This window comes from Cajanus cajan, chromosome 11, assembly GCF_000230855.2.
Source record: "Cajanus cajan strain Asha chromosome 11, NIPB_CcT2T_4, whole genome shotgun sequence".
Classification (NCBI taxonomy): Eukaryota; Viridiplantae; Streptophyta; class Magnoliopsida; order Fabales; family Fabaceae; genus Cajanus; species Cajanus cajan.
This window is the reverse complement of record NC_138527.1, coordinates 7,464,110-7,483,709: the sequence shown is the minus strand read 5'-3', so window position 1 is coordinate 7,483,709 and position 19,600 is coordinate 7,464,110. Positions and strand designations below refer to the sequence as shown.

The window sequence follows — 19,600 nt, the reverse complement described above, 5'->3', positions numbered from 1 at the left end:
CTAACAGCAGATGTAGTAACTGCTGCCAGCCAGCTAAGCATTTGCTATATCTATATCCTAATAAAATATAAAATTTTCTTTGTGTAGGTACCAGGGAAAAAGCAAAGCCCTGATGTATGATGTTACAAAGATCATTTCGGCTATAAAAGGAAAACGAGGAGACCATCGAGTATTCAGATTAGCTGAAAATTTGTGCCTGAATCTTATTTTCTCTTTGAGAGATTTCTTCTTTGTTAAAAGGGAAGGAAAGGTATTTGCTTTGGTCTCTGTTAAAATAGTTGTTTATTATATGTTGTATAGCTTTATAAAGTTGCTTTTTGGTCATATCTAGCTTAAGGGTTAAGCATCACATGCTGTAGCCTTTTCCTTGTTTTGTACTTGTTTTGATCTTTCTTATATATATATAATATCAGCTGAGAGAGACGCACTGATTTTTGCCATACTTTAAATCTCAAGTTGGTATCAGAGCGGGTTAGATACTGCTTTGCCTTCTTCAGTTATCGGTCAGCCATTGTTCATTGTCGTTCCATCACTGTCTGCTGCTGCCACCTTTTTCTGTGGAAAACTCAGGATTAGGTGTGCTTCAAGGTGTGACCCAACCTAGGAAGTCATGTGCCATAATACTCGTGAGCGTTCTATCACGTGCCAATCTTCTCCGGTGCTTTGTTTGGTGCATGCATCTCACATGCTGCCTTCTGCATGTCAGAATCTTGTTGGACCACCTCTAGCAGCTTTGTCGGCTCTTTCTACTCATGTGTCTGCTCTCGGTTCTCAGTTTCAACCTACTTGAAGGTGTGGGTTGTGGTGTTCAAATTGCTTCTCCCCAAACAACTTTGTCCTTGTCCTTGAAATGGCTTTTGCAAGTCTTGTTTCCCCTTTTTCTGGTACTCCTACCATTACGAACAAAACTAAATTGGAAAAGTTTTGTCTTGGTCTGCCTTGGTGGATTTGTGGTTCCTTGGTCAAGGATATCATGACCATTTGGAGAAGAAGGAAGCCAATGCTATTCCTAGTGAAAATAAATATCAAGGCAGAAACTTGACTTCTAGCTATGTGCTGTAATATGGCAGTCAATCGAGCATGATGTATTGGAGATACTTAGATCATTTAAGACATTTGTTCTTTTTGGAAAGAGAGCCCAAATATTTTTGCTAATGACATTGAATGTCTTTTTGATGTAACCCAAAGAGTAGCTTCCCTCAAATAGACTAACCATGATATGGTCTCACATGTAGCTAAAGCTCGGGCTGTAATTGAAGAACTAAAAATATTTCTAGTGGCTAACTCATTGGAGGATGTCAACAAAAAATTTGATGTTATATATGGTCTTGATATTAAGAAGTTTTCATTCAGATTTTGATCAAATACGTGATCAAATTTTGGCCAGTGATCAAATTCTGGCTGATGATCAAATCCCTTCAATGGACAACTTAGTCACTAGACTTTGTTGTGTTCTTACCTTAGTGAAAGATGAAAATCCAACTGAAACTATTGAAACTTCCAGCAATGATAGCACCTCGAGGAAGAGAAGGTTGTAGCAACCGAGGAGGACATGGTGGAAGAAGTGGAGGTCCTTAGTGTACATATTGCAAGAGAATGGGCCATACTCAAAAAAATTGCTACTCCTTGCATGGTTTTCCTGACAAGGCAGTCCATGTGGCTTAAATCTAAAAAAATCCAACAACCAAGCCGAATCTTCTTCGGTGCCCAAGCGTTTCAACATAATGTATTTCTTAATCTGTGGAAGGTCATGGTCTAGAATACTTGACTCAGGTGCCTTTGACCACATTTTTGGTAACAATTCCTTTTTCTCATCCATTTCTTCTCCAAAGTTTCCTCATCTTGTTACTATAGCTATCCAAGCCAATTGACTTGTTCATTAAATTGTTAATTAACATTTGATGCTAATTCCTTTGTCATATAGTTAAAGTTGGGCCTATTGGTGAAGTTGATCACCTTTAAGCTCACTTGGTGACCATAGGACAACTTACCCTTGAGATATGTTAATTCTCTTGACTGCATTCCAGTTTTTTTCTAGAGGATTAGCCATAAACTGGCAGACCTTATTCATAGCAAAACTGAGTTCAGGTATGGTTATGGTAGCATATTGAAGTGCCCAACAATTGACCTGTAGAAGGTAGAATCAGTTAGTGTCAAAACCATGCTTAGATAACTTGCATGATGACACCATAGGAGATGAAATAGTTTTAGCTTCAAGCATATTAGACCTTTGTAGATCTCTGATATATTTGCTTTGTGTGAGAAGAATAGAACCATTTTGCAAATGTCTTACTTCTATTCCCAAGAAGTAAACCAACTTGCCAAGTTGCTTTAGAGAGAGAGTAGAATTGAGCTGATTTATAAGCTGCTGAGTGAACTGCAAGGAGATGCCTGTAATAATAATATCATCAACATATACAAGTAGGTAGACAATATTAGTTTGCATGTGATAGGTAAACAAAGAGGGATTATACTTGCTGGCATTTATATCCTTTGTGAGAAGTGGAGTACCCTAGAAACACACACTCATGGGATTTGAAATTTAGTTTCTGATTACTGTATGGCCCTGAGGAGAGGAAAACATGCACAACCAAAAGGTTTTAGAAATTTATAGTCTAGGGACTGGTAAAATGGAACAGTATATGGAACAACAAACTTGAGTAAAGTAGTTGGTAGCCTATTGATGAGATAAATAGCAATAGTGAAAGTGGAATTCCTGAACTTTAGTGGAAGAGAAGCATGGCTAAGAAGAGTTAAGCCAAGCTTTACTATATGTTTATGTTTCCTCTCAGTTACCTTATTTTGATGAGTGTGGGGGCATATGACCCTATGATTAACACCTTGAATTGTAGTCTTGCAAGAGACCTTTAAGAATTACATCAACATGTTCTTGCAAAGAAACTGATTCTTCGACAGACACGAGTGCATCAACTAGTACTTTGATGCGAAGAAGAAATTCTTTCATAGGTTTTTTTCGAGAGAAGTCGATTGAAGTTCGGTTCGCAATTGTCGAGCTCTTGCTGAAGTCTGCTTGTTAAAGAAATCATGAATTTTGTCCTAGACTTGATAGGAGTGAATGCTTCCTAAAATGTGAGAAAGAATCACAGGAGAAAGTGAAGATTCAAGCTATGACATGAGCATTTGATCTTGCTTCTCCCAGGAAATATACTCTAGATTGATTCTTCCTTCATCTTAATTTGATTCACTCAAGAATCAAAGAGGAGTTTTTGGACAAACAAAAACGTGTTGAAGTTGATGAGCTTTGATAACTGGTTCAACTTATTGATGCCATATGAGGAAATTCGTCTTATCTAATTTTGACGCACAACTGTGATCGGTGTAGAGGAAGAGTGTAGCGGAGACGATTTGGCCGTTGTAGATACCATGTTAAGAAAGAGAGATAGAAACTAAATATAGCTTCTGTAACTGATTTTATTACAAATGAATATTACACACTCAGTGGAGCAGAACCACTATATATTACACAAGCTGTCGTGATGACATTTCTAACTAACTGATCAAAACTAACTAACACACCTGAGTCAGTTTAGTAACTGCTCTTTTACAATACATTCACAATATTTAATATATCAGCTGAGAGAGACTCACTGATTTTTGCCATACTTTAAATCTCAAGTGTCTCAAAGCTAGAAGTTTTCTATTTTTTTTTCTTCCTTTTTTCATTTGATCTTATTAGTAGTCACTCTAAGCAATAGTGATTGTTTTTTTTCCCCCTTCTTGTAATCTGTTTTATTTTCTGAACTATTTGCAGGGCCCAACAGAATTTACTGAAACTTTGAATCGAGTGACTGTTATAACACTTGCTATCCTTATAAAAACTCGTGGGATTGCTGATGCTGATCACATGCTTTATCTGCAAAATATGTTGGAACAAATAATGGCAACTAGCCACCATACATGGTCAGAAAAAACACTACATCACTTCCCTGCTGTTCTGCGTGATGCATTGAGTGGTCGAAGTGATAAAAGGAGCCTTGCAATACAGACATGGCAGCAGGTTTGTAATTTTTTAAACAAATTGTTTTACCATATTTAGGCATGCTTTGTAGATCAAGAAAGAATACAGGCACATGATGGAGCGAAGTTTTGGTTTCATCCTGTGTAATTATTTCATTTTGAAAAAATTCTGGGAGCAAGAGATGGAGGGTTGTATGAAGGTAGTAAATGGGAAACTCTAATATACGAAGTAAATAAACTACCTTCAATGCAATTGTTATCTTGCTCTTTCCAAAAGTTTTTTTGGAGTGCAGTGTTTGATTGCATGAAAATTCTCATCCTTTTTTGTAACTAAGCATTCATCCTAGTATGGAATGGGAAAAACAAAATCAGAAAAGGGCAACCTATGGCAAATCCATGTTTCTTAATCCTTGCAAGCTTGTAGCAATTTTGTCATTGTGCTCCTTTTAGTATATATAAATAATAAATAATATAGCACAGTAAAGTAGTAAACACAATTTCTACCAATTGTTATTGTTGAAAATCAGAATATATTATTCTTTCATGATAGCATATTATAGACTAAAAATCAGAATATAATATTCTGCATTACTAGCAGTTTATATGCACATAATGCTCAAAAAATAAAACATTTATTACAAATTCAGTCATACAGCCTCAAAAAATAAACACAATGCCCCTATCCAAGATCATTCATCATCCCCAACCCTAAGATCTACATCACTTAAGTCATCTTCATCTTCCAATATCAAAAGTTCTTCTCCTTCATTAGGGTTCTCACCAAATGGAAGCGAACCTAAAATCAACACGGTTCACAAAAAAAATTGTTCTCCAGAGACAGTAGGTCTGTTGGGCAAAGGTTTCAAAAGTGAACCCCTATTAGGCTCTTGATACCATATTAAGAATCAGAGAATAGAGAAGAATAATTGATTGAAACCATGTGTCAATAAGTACGGGATGAATGTGTATATAGATTTATTTCATAGATTACTCATGAATATAAAAAATTTCCTATAGTCTCTAAGATATTATCTCTACATACTATATTTGAAATCTAGATAAGATAGTATCAAGACAAGATAATATCAAGATAAGATGATATCTAAGATTCTTAACGGGAACAACAAAATAAAATGACCAGACCAACAATCTAACAACATGTGCAGAGGTAAACAACAACACTCCAACAACAACCAACACTTAGATTTATGAGAGAAGGGATAGGACCACAAGCACCAACTAGTGTATTTGAGGTAGAGAACAAGGGGCTACACTATTCTATGGATCACTCGTTTGTTCAATGAAAGAGAAAAAATATCAAAGAGTGATAAAACAGTAAAACATGAAAAGTGAAAATTGAACGTTAAAATGTGCATGTTGAAACTTGAAACCCATCAAGTGGGCCACATAGGATCTATTTAGAGGGAACAGATTGTCACTTTCCCTATTTTTCGTTTTTTTTTGAAAAATCATCTTTTAGGGGTTTTAGAATTGGGTTGCCCATGACCTGATCCAATTCGGGGTGTGACCCATTGTTTCGAAATTGTGCAATACGGTTTTGAATTGCGATTTTTCCGATTCAAGCCATGATACATACGATTTGCATATGATTCTTAAACAAAAATGAGATGGGCGATTCAAATTGTTGGGCCTCAAAATTGTATTGTATCGTATGGTATGAATCATAGATCATGGGATACTTACTACTAGGGCTGAGTTGAGCTCAATTTAACTTGGCTCGACTCAATATCATTTGGTATAACATGCTGGTCCACTCGAGTTCGACATAAACCTTTTTTTCTAGTTGGAACTTGTTTCCATTCATGCTTGTTAGTAGCTCATTAGCTCGAATAAGATGAACTAATTACTCAATTATTTTGAATCTTATATATTTCAAAATTTTAATATAATAATAGATTTTAGATAAAATGATTGTTTAATTTTTTTTTAAAATACAAAACATAAGTTATAATATTAGTTTTACAAGATTACAAGGAACAACTCTATAGAAACATGATTACAATTAAAGTCTATATAAATTAAAACTTTTCCACTTTGCACAAAATTATAGAAAACCCAATCCATAATCATGAAATTCTAGAGTGTTTACTTCTTTTATTATTATTAACTTATAACTAAGTTTCAAAAGTTCTTTTCAAATTTTAATAAGCTGAAATTAAATAGAAAGTTATTTATATAAATTATATATTTATTTGTCAAGCCAATTCATGAACCAAACGAGTTGAACTATACACAACTCAAGTTTGACTCATTTATTTATCAAGGTCAATCTTTAGCTCACTTGGTTCATGAACTAAGTTCAATGAGTTAATTATCAAATCTGAGTTTTAAACATTTTCAAGTTGGTTCAGTTTATTGCCAACTCTGCTTACTACCATGTTTCAGAAACATGATTTATCCCAAATATGTCCCTGTTTAGAGCTAGGCAGAGACATTTTCATTAACTTTTTTTTTTCTCGGTAGACCTACTGTCCTCGGTGATAAAATTTTTATTTTCGCAAACCGTTTTCATGCTTTGTTCACATCTTTGATTGTCACCCCTGTTTAGTGACCCTTTCAATGTCTATCCTTCCATCGCGGTTGCCTTTGTTGGTGGCCTTAATGGCCGCCATCACCACAAAATGACTTTCCATTCGTTGATCTACTCAACCTTGCAAAGGGGAGTCCTATTAGAGAATAGAATAATAAACACTTTTATTAAGTGTATTGAAGTTAGTTAACTGTCATAGTTAGTTAGAAGTTGGTTATGACTATATATATGCTTGTTGTAATCTTTGTACATATCTTTTTCATTCATCAATAATACAATTTACTGAATTTTCTAAATCTCTCTCTCATATCTCTCTCTCTTATATGGTATCATCGTGAGCTAGGGTCTGAGAATTTTTTTCTCTCTTCTTCTTCGTCTTCGAATTCTCTGTTAGCGCACGACGATTTGTTGTTCTTCGTGCCTGTTTCTGCATTGCGCTACGATTGCGATTGCGCTACAACTGCGATTGCTTGCATCGCGTTTGTTCATTGCTTCCGATCGCAAACCTTGGGTGTTTGTGTTGTTTCCTCTTTTGTGTTCAAAATCGCTTCTCTGACGCTCGTCCGTCGCGTTTGGCTGCTCCACTGTCACTGATTGCGCCATTCTTGCTTGGTCGTGTCGCGCTTGGCTGGTTTTTGTTGTTCGCTGTTTTGTTACGATTCGCAAATCTCTGTTGCGATACTTTTTGGTTCGAGGGGTCTCCTATGCACTCTTCGTTGTCTCTGTTCTTTGTTCTTGAAGATTCTTGCGCGTTTGTCTCTGTTTTTCTGTTTCGTCTGCTCAATGGCTTCCGCTTCTACTCCGGGTTCGTCAATTGTCTCCCACACTTTTTCTCAAAGTGTAACCTGTAAACTTGATGACAAAAACTTCATGACCTGGCAGCAACAAGTCACGGCTGTAATTCGTTCTCATGACCTTGAGAGGTTTGTTGTTAATCCGAAAATTCCGATGAAATTCATCACTAGTGAAGATCGTGATGCAAACAATGTCAACCCTGAATACACCACGTGGGACCGCAAGGACTCGCTTCTGTTCTCTTGGCTCTTAACTACACTGTCTGACTCCATTCAAGCACGAGTGGTTTCTTGTCGTCATTCATATCAAGTCTGGGATATGGTGTTTCAGCATTTTCACTCTCTCACCAAAATCAAAGCCACACAGCTCCAACTTGAACTTCGCACCATCAAGAAAGGTACCAGAACCTGTTCTGAGTATCTTCTTCGAATTAGCACTATAGTTGAAATTCTTGCTTCAATTGGAAGCCCTGTCTCCCCCAGAGAGCATGCTGAATGCATTCTTGGAGGTCTTCCAAATGACTATGATTCGTTAATCTCCACAATCACAGCGTTTGTCAGTCGTGATGATGCCCTCTCCCCTGGTGAAATTGAAACTATGATTCTTGCTCAAGAAGCGCGGTTGGAACAAGCCAAAGCATCTGTCATTCAAGAACCTTTGACTATAAATCTGGCTCAAACTACCTCAACTGTCAATGGCACTCCAGGTGTGAATCTGGCATTTCAGCAGTCACAAATGCCAAATTCTCAGCAGAATATGTTTCAGAACTCATCTTTTGACTCTCAGGGTGGCTACAATGCGGGTTTTTCTGGTCAGAACCGTGATGGAGGACGTGGTCGTGGTGGTTCACACAGTGGCAGAAACTGTGGATCATCAACTCAGTGTCAAATATGCCATAAAAGAGAACATGAAGCTTCAAAATGCTATCAACGATTTGCTCCTAATTTTTCTCCTTACACTTCCTTTGGATTTGCATCTCAAAATGGTTATGGTCCTCAAAATTTTGGCCTTGGTCTTGGACCTCAAACCGGCTATGGCTCTCACACTTTTGGCTTCCTTCCTAATACTGGAATTCAAGCTTTTAATGGATCAACCAATGTTTTTGGACATCCAGGATCATCACAGTGGCCTACACATGCATCACGTGGTTCTTTTGGATCGAATTTTCTTAATTTTGGCTTCACACCACCTGGTTTTTCATTCCAAGCAGCTCCATCTGCCACTCAGCAAGCTCATTCAAGCTCTGCATCCTCTTCACAGCGAACTGCTCCTGTCCTGAACACGGCCACAACTTGGATTCCTGATTCAGGAGCCTCACACCATGCTACTCCAGATCCACAACATTTACTTCAAAGTGCTCAATTTACTGGAGCTAAGCACATTGTTATGGCTAATGGCCAAGGTACATCCATTACCTCAATTGGTTCTAATGTGTTTCGGTCCCCTACTCGTCCCTCTACTTTTCTTTCCTTAAAAGATCTTCTCCTTGTTCCCAATATAACCAAAAATCTGATGAGTGTTTCCAAATTTGCCAAAGACAATAATGTCTACTTTGTATTCTATCCTCACTATTGTGTTGTCAAATCACAGGATTTGAACGTGACTCTTCTTGAAGGAAAACTTGGTGAAGATGGTCTTTATCGGTTTCATCCATCTTTAGCAAAGAGTGCATCACCAAAAGATGATATTCCAGAAAATTCTGTTTCTAGTTTCTCAAATCCCTGTATTTTTCTAATTGAAACATGTACAAAGGCTGTTCCTACTGTTTACAAACAATGGCACTTGCGGTTAGGGCATCCTCATCATGATGCACTAACTAAGGCTTTAAAATCTTGTAATATTCATGTTCCTCCTATCAATAAAAATTCTGATTTTTGTGACTCATGTTGTATTACAAAATCTCATAGACTTCCATCTCAATCTTCAACAACTGTCTATTCTAAACCGCTTGAACTTGTTTTTCTTGATGTTTGGGGACCTGCATCATTAGAATCTAGTTGTGGTTATTCTTATTTTTTAACGTGTGTGGATGTGTGTACACGTTATATGTGGATTTACCTTCTTCACAAGAAATCGGATGTATTCTCTCATTTTCTGAATTTTAAGGCTCTTGCGGAAAAATAGTTTCAATATCCTTTGAAATCTGTCCAAACTGATGGTGGTGGTGAATTTCGTCCTATGGTTTCCTATCTTCAACAACAAGGCATTGCTCATAGACTTACCTGTCCGTATGCTCATCACCAAAATGGCATGGTAGAGAGAAGACATAGACATGTGGTTGAACTTGGACTAGCTATGATTCATCATGCCTCACTTCCATTAAAATTTTGGGATCATGCATTCTTGACTGTTACCTACCTAATCAATAGGTTACCATCTTCCTCAATTGATTTTCAATCACCCTACAAAATGATTTACCATAAGAATCCTGATTACCAATTTCTCAAGATCTTTGGCTGCTCCTGTTTTCCTCTACTTAGACCTTATAATCAATACAAAATTCAAGCTAGATCTGAGGAGTGTGTCTTTTTGGGATATTCTCCTAGCCACAAAGGTTATAAGTGTTTAAGTAAATCTGGCCGAATTTACATCAGCAAGGATGTTATTTTTAATGAAATGCGGTTTCCCTACCATGAATTGTTTTCTCCCAAGTCCAAAATTACCAACCTTGCAACCTCGGTGTCAACAATCCCTTCTTTAATCTGTGCTCATAATCCACCTTTGTCAACACCAACTCAGCCTACATCTGACACAAACTCAGACTCCTCAAGATTCAGCAATTTGCATTCTGATTCTATTGCTGATACTGCTGTCTCTCCTTCAACTTTAGTTTTTCAGCAACACTTGTGTGCTGCTCCTGTTCTTCCCTCAAACTCATCTTCTACTAGGCCACTTAATGTTCATCCAATGATTACTCGCTCCAAGAATGGAATTGTTCAACCACGAATCACTCCCACACTTTTACTGTCTAGCACAGATCCAAAGATAGTGAAAGCTGCTCTTACTGACCCAAACTGGTTAAATGCCATGAAAGCAGAAATCAAAGCTCTTTATGACAATCAAACATGGATTTTAGTTGATCTACCCCCTGGAAGAAAACCAATGGGTTGCAAGTGGGTTTTTCGAGTTAAGGAAAATCCTGATGGTTCTATCAACAAATATAAAGCTAGACTTGTTGGTAAAGGTTTTCATCAACAACCTGGTATTGATTTTTCAGAAACATTTTCTCCAGTTGTGAAACCAGTCACAATTAGGACTATTCTCTCTCTGGCAATTTCCTTTCGATGGCCTCTTCGACAACTGGATATTAATAATGCATTCCTTAATGGAGTGCTTGAGGAGGATATTTATGTCTCAGCCTCCTGGTTTTGTTCAATCGGGAAACAAAACTCTTGTTTGTAAATTGCAAAAAGCACTTTATGGACTAAAGCAAGCCCCTCATGCTTGGTTTGAAAGACTGACCTCTGTTTTACTTAGGCTTGGTTTTACCAAAAGCAAATGTGATCCGAGTCTGTTTATTCTCTCTCACTCCACAGCCACTGTCTACATGCTAGTCTATGTAGATGATATCATTCTTACAGGTACTTCATCGGTCTTATTGCAAAAATTGGTTGATGAGCTTCATACCAATTTTTCTCTCAAGGATCTTGGTTCCTTGGACTATTTTTTGGGTATTGAAGTTAAACCTACTCCTCAAGGTGGGCTGTTTTTATCTCAAGACAAGTATATTACTGACCTTCTCACTCGAGTTAAAATGGAGGATTGTAAAGGAATATCCACTCCTATGATTGGTGGTCAACAACTCACTAAGGATGGCACATTATTTGATGATCCAACCTTATACAGATCCATTGTTGGTGCTCTACAATATGCCACAATTACAAGGCCAGAAATTGCTTTTAGTGTTAATAAAGTAAGTCAGTTTATGTGCTTGCCAATGGAAGAGCATTGGAAAGTGGTTAAACGGATACTTAGATATCTCAAAGGCACTCTTGGTCATGGTCTGCTGTTCACACCTACTACATCTACTAATCCTTTTAATCTTACTGCATTCACTGATGCTGACTGGGCATTTATCTTGGTCCTAATCTGGTATCTTGGTGGTCAAAGAAGCAACTGCTTGTTGCACGGTCAAGCACTGGAGCTGAATACAGAGCCTTGGCTCAAGCTGTTACTGAAGTATTATGGCTTCAATCTCTTCTAAAGGAATTGCAAGTCAAATTTAATACTCCCAAAGTACTTTGTGACAACCAAAGCACTGTTTCTTTATCTCACAATCCTGTGCTACACTCAAGGTCTAAACATATGGAACTAGACATCTTTTTTGTTCGAGAGAAGGTGTTAAGTAAAGCTCTTATTGTCTCACACATACCTGCTCAGCATCAATATGCAGATGTTTTAACTAAAGCTCTGTCGCCTAAGAGATTCCTGTTTCTTCGGTCCAAGCTCAATGTGACTGACTCGTCCACTATCTTTCATCCCCCTTGAGCTTGTGGGGGGTATATTAGAGAATAGAATAATAAACACTTTTATTAAGTGTATTGAAGTTAGTTAACTGTCATAGTTAGTTAGAAGTTGGTTATGACTATATATACGCTTGTTGTAATCTTTGTCATGGTTGTCAATATCTAGTGACAACTCGTAAACTCGTAGTTTACGAGTTTACAAGAGCTTACCTGTACAACTCGGAGGTAAACTCGTTTTTTAGTGAACTCGGAGCAATCTCGGTGAACTCGGGTAAACTCGTGTAAACTCGCGAGATTACCTCCGATATTAAGAGATCAACGTTTTTTTTTTTCCACTTACACAAAACGCACGTTTTGTGTTGTGTGTTAGGGCACTTTCGTCTCCTACTCTCCTCTCCACTCCAGACCTCCGCAGCGCCTCTTCCACGGCTCTCCTCCTTCGCGCCTCACCTCCTTCGCGCGCCTCACCTCCTCCGCGCGCCTCACCTCCTTCGTGCGACACCTCCGCGCGTCTCCTCTCCTCTCCGCGCGACACCTCTGCGAGTCTCCTCTCCTCTCCGGCGAATCTCCGCCGATCTATCCTCTCTGACAGTGGCTCTGTCTTCCCCGACATCTGCAGATCTGTCTTCTTCTAAGAGGGAAGGCAGCGGCGACGGCTTGAGGAAGGATTGCATTGCAGGAAAAATAATTAGGGTTGGAATATGGGCCAAATGGGCCAAGTTTTATTTTTTGTTTTGATTTGGTTAAGAGGGTTTTTACTTCATTATTTTTTTTAGAAAGTAACCTCTCTTTATTAATTATTAATTATTATTATTATAATTTAGATAATATTTTAAGTAATACAAAATTTAATATAAGACCTTAAATATTTTGTTTTCTTAATTTTTTTATTTTGTTTAACTACTATAAATTTTTATTATTAAAAATATTTAATGTATAAATAGTTATATTTTTATTTTTATATGTATATTATTAATTATTTGTATTATAAATTATCTAATATTTATATATATATATATATATAAATAAATTAGAATAGTGTAATCCTGCTATATTTAATAAATTATTTTATTATTAATATAATTTGTTATTTTACTCTTTAATATAAAGTTAAAATGTTTAATTATTATATAATTTTTAATTATTTTTATAATTTTGTTTATTGAGTAATCTCTTACGAGTTTACGAGACGAGTTTACGGAGCCTTCACGAGATTACGTAAACTCTCGAGATTGACAACCTTGATCTTTGTACATATCTTTTTCATTCATCAATAATACAATTTACTGAATTTTCTAAATCTCTCTCTCATATCTCTCTCTCTTATAAGTCCATACTTGTCCTCATGTGCTTGCACGTGCCTCTTTCTTAAGGTGCCAAACAGCCCCTCCTAATGGTGCTTGATGGTGTGTTCAACACTCTTTGCTAGCAAACCTCTTGGTGTTGTTGTGCCTTCCTCATGTGACCCTAAACCTTGACTTGCATCACGATCTGACCTTGTTTGGCGGGTCCAATAGTTGCATCGCTGTTGTTCACCATAGTTTAAGTACCTTTTTCCATTCCATGTCTACATTTTATTTTACTAAATATGTTTTCTTCTAGCACTTTAGATCCCTCTAAGGCTAGCGCTCTTATTTTTTCAAACTTCCCATTATTGATTGAGAAGTTGGATGGTTCAAACTACCCAAAGGGATTCCAATATTTCCCGTTGGATTAGTGGCCTAGGGTATCATGACCACCTTAGCAGTACCGTTGAGTTAGTGGCAACAAATGACTGTGTCATGTGGGAGATAATTGATGCTCAACTATGCAGTGTGAATAATCCATTCTCCACCCCTCTATCAAACCAATTTTTCGACCTTGCATCACTTGTGAATCGGTTTGGATTGAGGTGATGCCTTTATACTAATGACACTTGACTTTTATATGGAGTGTGTCACAATTTAATGACTTTATTGCTCCTTAGCGATTTGATTGTCCAATGGCTGCCTATCTCTGGTGAGTTCATTTGGCTGTTCATGATTATAATGAACTTTTCTGGGATCATGGAGTTCCATAGCCGTGCCATGATCATAGAGTCCTCTTCATCCCATTTTGTAAATTTGGGGTCTTCTTCCTTAGGAGCATCTTCTGTCAAGTGGTTAGCTTTCCCTTTACCTTTCAAAGTTCTACGAACAAGCTGGGCCCATTTCAAGTAATTCTTCCCATTCAATCGGTAGGCAGTGTTGAGGTTCTGCAGTTGTTCCCGAGTGTTCTGAGACGCATTATTCACCACTTCAGCAATTGGGTCTGCCATGTCCACCGTAGTACAACGACCCTAATGCAGTGAGTATGTATTTGATTGTTGCGACGGCAACTAAGAAACAACACTGCAAATCACAGTAGCAATGAAGGCTGGCTGTCCCAAAAAAAAAAATGATTGATAGCAATGAAGGTTGTCCAGGAATGAAGGCTGCAGTCTAGGGTTTTGGTTTGCACAGTCAGAGGCAGCTCCCAGAATTTGAGAGCTCTGATGCCATCTTAGAATAGTGGATTTAAGCCTAACTTAACCCTACAAAACCGACTTGTAAGGTGAGGGTTGCTTTCCACTTATATACTATTCAATTGCCTAATCTCTAGTCGATGTGGGACTTGGATTTTTTCCCAATACACCCCCTCACGTCCAGTACTATTGGGCTTGGTACGTGGATAAGTGATGGGTCGCCTTTTTTAATGATCTAAGATTGGTGGGACTTGAGTTTTTTTCAATACACCCCCTCATGCTTATGGTGCATGTATCAATGGTGGGTGACCCATTTTTAAGAATCTAGGATAGCTCTGATACCATCTCAAATTTAGAGTAGAATAATTTTTCTTATTAATCTGAATTGATGGGTACAATCAAATAAATAAACAAGTAACAGAAACAATCCCTAAAGTTTAGGGATTAAGATAAACTATAAATTAGGAAAAGATAAACTAATATATCTAAACTATATCTTAGAATATCTTATCACAGCTAATAAAACAGATTCTAATAAAACAGATTCTAACACTACTAGAAACAGATTCTAATAAAACAAATTCTAACACTACCTAATCAGGAGAAGCCATTTTGAATCTTGGGAGATATAGGAGGTTAGTTGGAAAATTTAATCATTTCACTATCACTTGTTAGATATTGTATTTGCACTAAGTGTGGTGAGTCAATTCTTGAATCCTCCTTGTTTGGTCTTAAAAACTTGCCCCTTTGCCAGGAGCACTTTTCAAGTACCATAGGATTTTGTAGATAGCTTTAATGTGTTCTTCACGAGGAGAGTGCATAAATTGGCTCACCAAACTTGCTATGAATGCAATAGCAGGTCAAGTGTGATATAAATAAATTAACTTGTCCTACTAACCTTTGGCGCCTAAGGATGGTTCACTATTCTCATCTCAAACAAAATATATTAGAGATTTTCTCATTAAAGCAAATATGGAAGATTCCAAAGGCTTGCCTAAACCATTGAACTGTAAACTAGTGCCTCTTCTAGTTCAATGACTAATCTGGTTTTCAAGACATTGGTTTATACATCTAAAACTAAGGTCAAAGGATAAGGGCTAAAAGTCAAACAATGGACTAATCCTATGATTGTGGGGAAATCCTCCTTTCTTTGTCTCACTCTTAATTAAATCAAATTTCAGAACAAGGTAAGATGGGCATATGCTTGAAGCCTAATGCGATTTCATAAGAGGGTGAATAGAAACCCTTCATGACATGTTTTTTTAGCAGAGTTGATCCTTGTCATACACCATTGCATTGCCATCACTAATATGTAAAATAATTACTAAACTAAGTATACCACAGTCTGCAATTGTTTTTACAGAAATATTTTGTTCAAACTGTTTCTATACATCAGATTTAAGCAGTAGTGTAACAATGGTGCAGATTTCAATCTCAGTTCATGTACAGAATATTGTATATATATTTTTGTTGTTTTTATATCCTGATTTTATTCTTTGACATGTAAAATTAATATTTAAGACTTGTGCAGGCAGAAACCACTGTAATAAACCAGTGCACCCAGCTTCTTTCACCATCAGCTGATCCTAGTTATGTTATGACCTATATCAGTCATAGTTTCCCTCAGCATCGACAGTATCTTTGTGCTGGTGCATTAATATTAATGCATGGTCATGCAGAAAACATTAACAGTGGAAACCTGGTATTAATCTTTTATCTGCTTTCCTAATGCTTCCCATTGTACCATTACCCTTGTAAAATAACCATGAAATAGAATTTACCTTTGTTATATAGAAATTTTCACATGTATTTCAAGGCCACTTTTTATTCTTTCTTGTATAGCTCTTTCCTTTCCAATTCTAAAACTGCTGTCATTTAATAAGGAAGAAAAACTCAACAGTTTTCCAAATTTGTCTAGGGACGCGTCCTGCGGGAATTCTCTCCGGAAGAGGTGACATCTAACATTTACACAATGGTGGATGTTCTGCTTCATCATATGCAAATAGAGCTTCAACAAGGACACTCCTTACAGGTTAATAGCTATGATGTGGGTTTATCTTTCACTTCTGTAGGTCAGTACTTGTATAACACTTTTCATATGCTCTCGCTTTATAGGACCTTCTGTTAAAAGCTTGTGTAAGCCTTGCCTTTTTTGTTTGCACAAATGAGTTACTTCCTTTGGACATCTTGCTTCTGGCACTTATTGACCGTGATGATGATCCACATGCTTTGCGTATTGTGGTATGCACATTCAAACTCTTCTCTATGATTGTATATTTTTGTTTTTCTCTTAAGCATGCCTGAATCTCCATCCTTACCTTACTTTCCAAAATAATTAAATAAAAGAATGAGAAAGAAAATTTGTGAACAGATCAAACTTGCTGAGATTCTGATAGTAAATAGTCAATTCATTTGTCCTTTAGATCTATTTCCTTCTATTTCCCTCACCATAGTCAGAAGTTTAAAATTAAATTTTGAACCATTTCAAAATCAATTCTCAAATTGTTTTGCCTACTGAAAAAAATGAGATCCTGCATAGCGAGGTTTCACATTTTGGTTTCATGCAACGGTAATCTCATTAATGAGATTTATTTTTCCTCATGATCCCTTTAAATGTTCAATAATATCATTTTCTTTTCTTAAATCCAAATGGATGAAAACTACCGGCACACCACTTAGAGCATCCCAACAACATATTATAGAAAGAAATAACAAATCATCAATATTGCAACGATCATCAATCCCTTTCCATGTTTTGTGTAATGCAATATATAGTTGGAAAAAAGAAAATTGTATATTAATTGTGTATTTTGTACATTCCCTAATCTCCCATTTTACAAGGTAATTGGCTATTCTTTAAAAAGGAAATAACAATAATAAAGAAACAAGGAAATGAATATCTAAAGATATGTCGAGATATTTTTTATCCCCTAAATATTTATGATATTTACAACACTTGATGGAGTCTTCATGTGTGAAACTCCATGGATGCTTCAAAACTCCTCCTCGGTTCCTTGTGATTGATGCAAGGAGATGAGACTATGAAGAGGAGCAAGTGTAGCCAAGGTTAACCTTCCAATTCCGGTTAGAAGATTGGTGATCCTAACTCTACAAAGAGAGAAGCTCAAGTAGAGATGAAGAGAGGATCTTAGAGTGACTTTCGGTGGAGAATTTGCACAAGAAATTCTCATATAATATCCCAAAAGTGGCTACAATATCCGGCCAAAGTGAATATATAGGGAAGCTAGTGTAGTGAACAAGTTTGGCTTGACCCAAGGTTAAGTTAAACCATACCATGGTTTAACTAACCTTAGGCGCCAAAATTTGAATGTTTAAATTCAAATTTTGGTGCCAAACCGGTCACCAACATGTGCGCCTCTCATTTGGATGTAATTTGGTACTCATTTAAGCATCATTTCAGTCACACCTTGTGCATGTGTGCACATGGCCGAAATGCATACCAAATGAACTACTAATTACATGCAAATGAACATGCACATGCTAACCTAGATTAACCCTAAATTCACATGGCAATGAAATGAAAATTCCTAACCTAGGTGGCCGAAATACAAGGCCCAAAAATACAATACAAGCCCAAAGGCCCAAACCTATACTACAACCTAATCTACTTGGGCTTGAGTCAAAGCCCAACTGAAGAGTACTATGGGCTTCTCTTGAGCATGGGCCCATTCTTCATGTATCCTCTTGGCCATAGCCCTAGTAGTTGGGCCTTTGGCCCATGGGCCTCCTCCATTAACACTCCCCTTCAATTTGATAATCATTTCTAACTTGTCGATAAGCTCTTGAAATCTAGCACTAGGAAGTCTCTTTGTGAATACATTTGCTACTTGAAGCCCTGAAAATATGAGTTGTAACCTCTGAAGCACAGATACGTGAAAACAGATCTCGTATCTGTATCGGATACGTATCTGATACGGATACGTTTTGATACGTGAAAGATACGTATCTCATCCATATCCACAGTGATTTTATTAAAAAAAAAAAAAAATTTCAGATTTGTTCCCAGAACGAAAATATTCGGAAATCAACTATAAAATAGGAAGAAAACACAAATTTGAGAGGGAGATACTTTGCATTCCAAAAGCCAGATAGGATTTGCTGCTGCGTTTAGGCACCGAATCCGACTTAGAAGACAACCGCACACCAGACCCAGGTAAAGCATATAATCTCCTTTTCTCCGTTATTCTTCCGGTCATGCATAGTGAGATGGAAACCTAAGGCTCTGGTCTCGACTTTGTTTTTTTTTGGGGGGGGGGGGGGCTCTGGTCTCGACTTTGTTTTTGTTGGGGGGGGGAGGCTTTACGCTTTTGGGGGAGAAAACTTATTTGATGCATATATATTTCACTTTTACGGTCAGTGACATGCTTCATGCTTTTTGATAAAATTATAATATTAAAATATAATATTAAAATAAGTTAAATATTTAAATATTAATTAAAAGGTGCATATAATATTAAAACAATTAAAATCTAAGCAAAATATTTTTGAGTCTATTGCCATTTCATTTTTTTTTATTTTTTATATTTTACTGTGCTATTTGTACCTTTATTTAATTTTATAATTTATTTAAAAATATAAAAATGTTAGCATAAAATTATTAATTTTATAATTTATTTGTACCTTTATTTAATTTTTGAATAATATTTATTTGCAATTACTATTTTACATATATTAATTTATTTTTTTTAATACGTATCTTAAACGTATCGTATCCTATATTTTTAAAATTTGACGTATCGCCGTATCGGATACGTATCGTATCCGATACGCGTATCGTATCCGTGCATCATAGGTTGTAACTATAAGGTCACTGTCCAACTTCTCTTTGATGAAGTGGCTATCAATCTTTGTGTTTCGTTCTATCATGTTGAATTGGGTTATGAGCAATGTTGATAGCTGAATTGTTATCACAAAACAACTTTGTCGGACCCTCATATATAACTTTAAGGTCATCAAGAATAAGTTTTACCTGTAATCCTTTACATATGTCATGTGCCATACTCGAAACTCAACTTTTGCATTGGATTGAGCCTCTATATTTTGCTTTTTGCTTCTCGATGTTACTAGATTCCCACCAAGAAACGTGCAATAATAGGAAGTGGATCTTTTATCTATGACTTACCTTGCATAGTCAACATTAGTGTATATTTCCATGGACTATGGACCGTCTCTTTTAAATAATAATCCCTTCCGTGGACTTGTTTTCAAATATTGGAGAATCCTCTCAATTGCCTGAAGGTGTTTCTCATGGGGGTCATGCATAAATTGGCTGACCACACTGACAACATAGGCAATATCAGGCCTATT

At 36.7% G+C, this 19,600-nt stretch overlaps 1 protein-coding gene across 1 annotated transcript in view; it reads left to right on the top strand.

Moving 5' to 3' along the window:
- Window positions 1-19,600, top strand: part of LOC109802268 (mediator of RNA polymerase II transcription subunit) — a 61,006-nt gene that overhangs the window by 27,331 nt on the left and 14,075 nt on the right. The window contains exons 11-15 of the mRNA XM_020363563.3: window positions 88-250; window positions 3,773-4,018; window positions 15,804-15,974; window positions 16,191-16,304; window positions 16,388-16,513. Of these exons, the coding sequence (XP_020219152.1) occupies window positions 88-250; window positions 3,773-4,018; window positions 15,804-15,974; window positions 16,191-16,304; window positions 16,388-16,513 (820 nt within the window). The remainder of the gene's footprint in view (window positions 1-87; window positions 251-3,772; window positions 4,019-15,803; window positions 15,975-16,190; window positions 16,305-16,387; window positions 16,514-19,600) is intronic.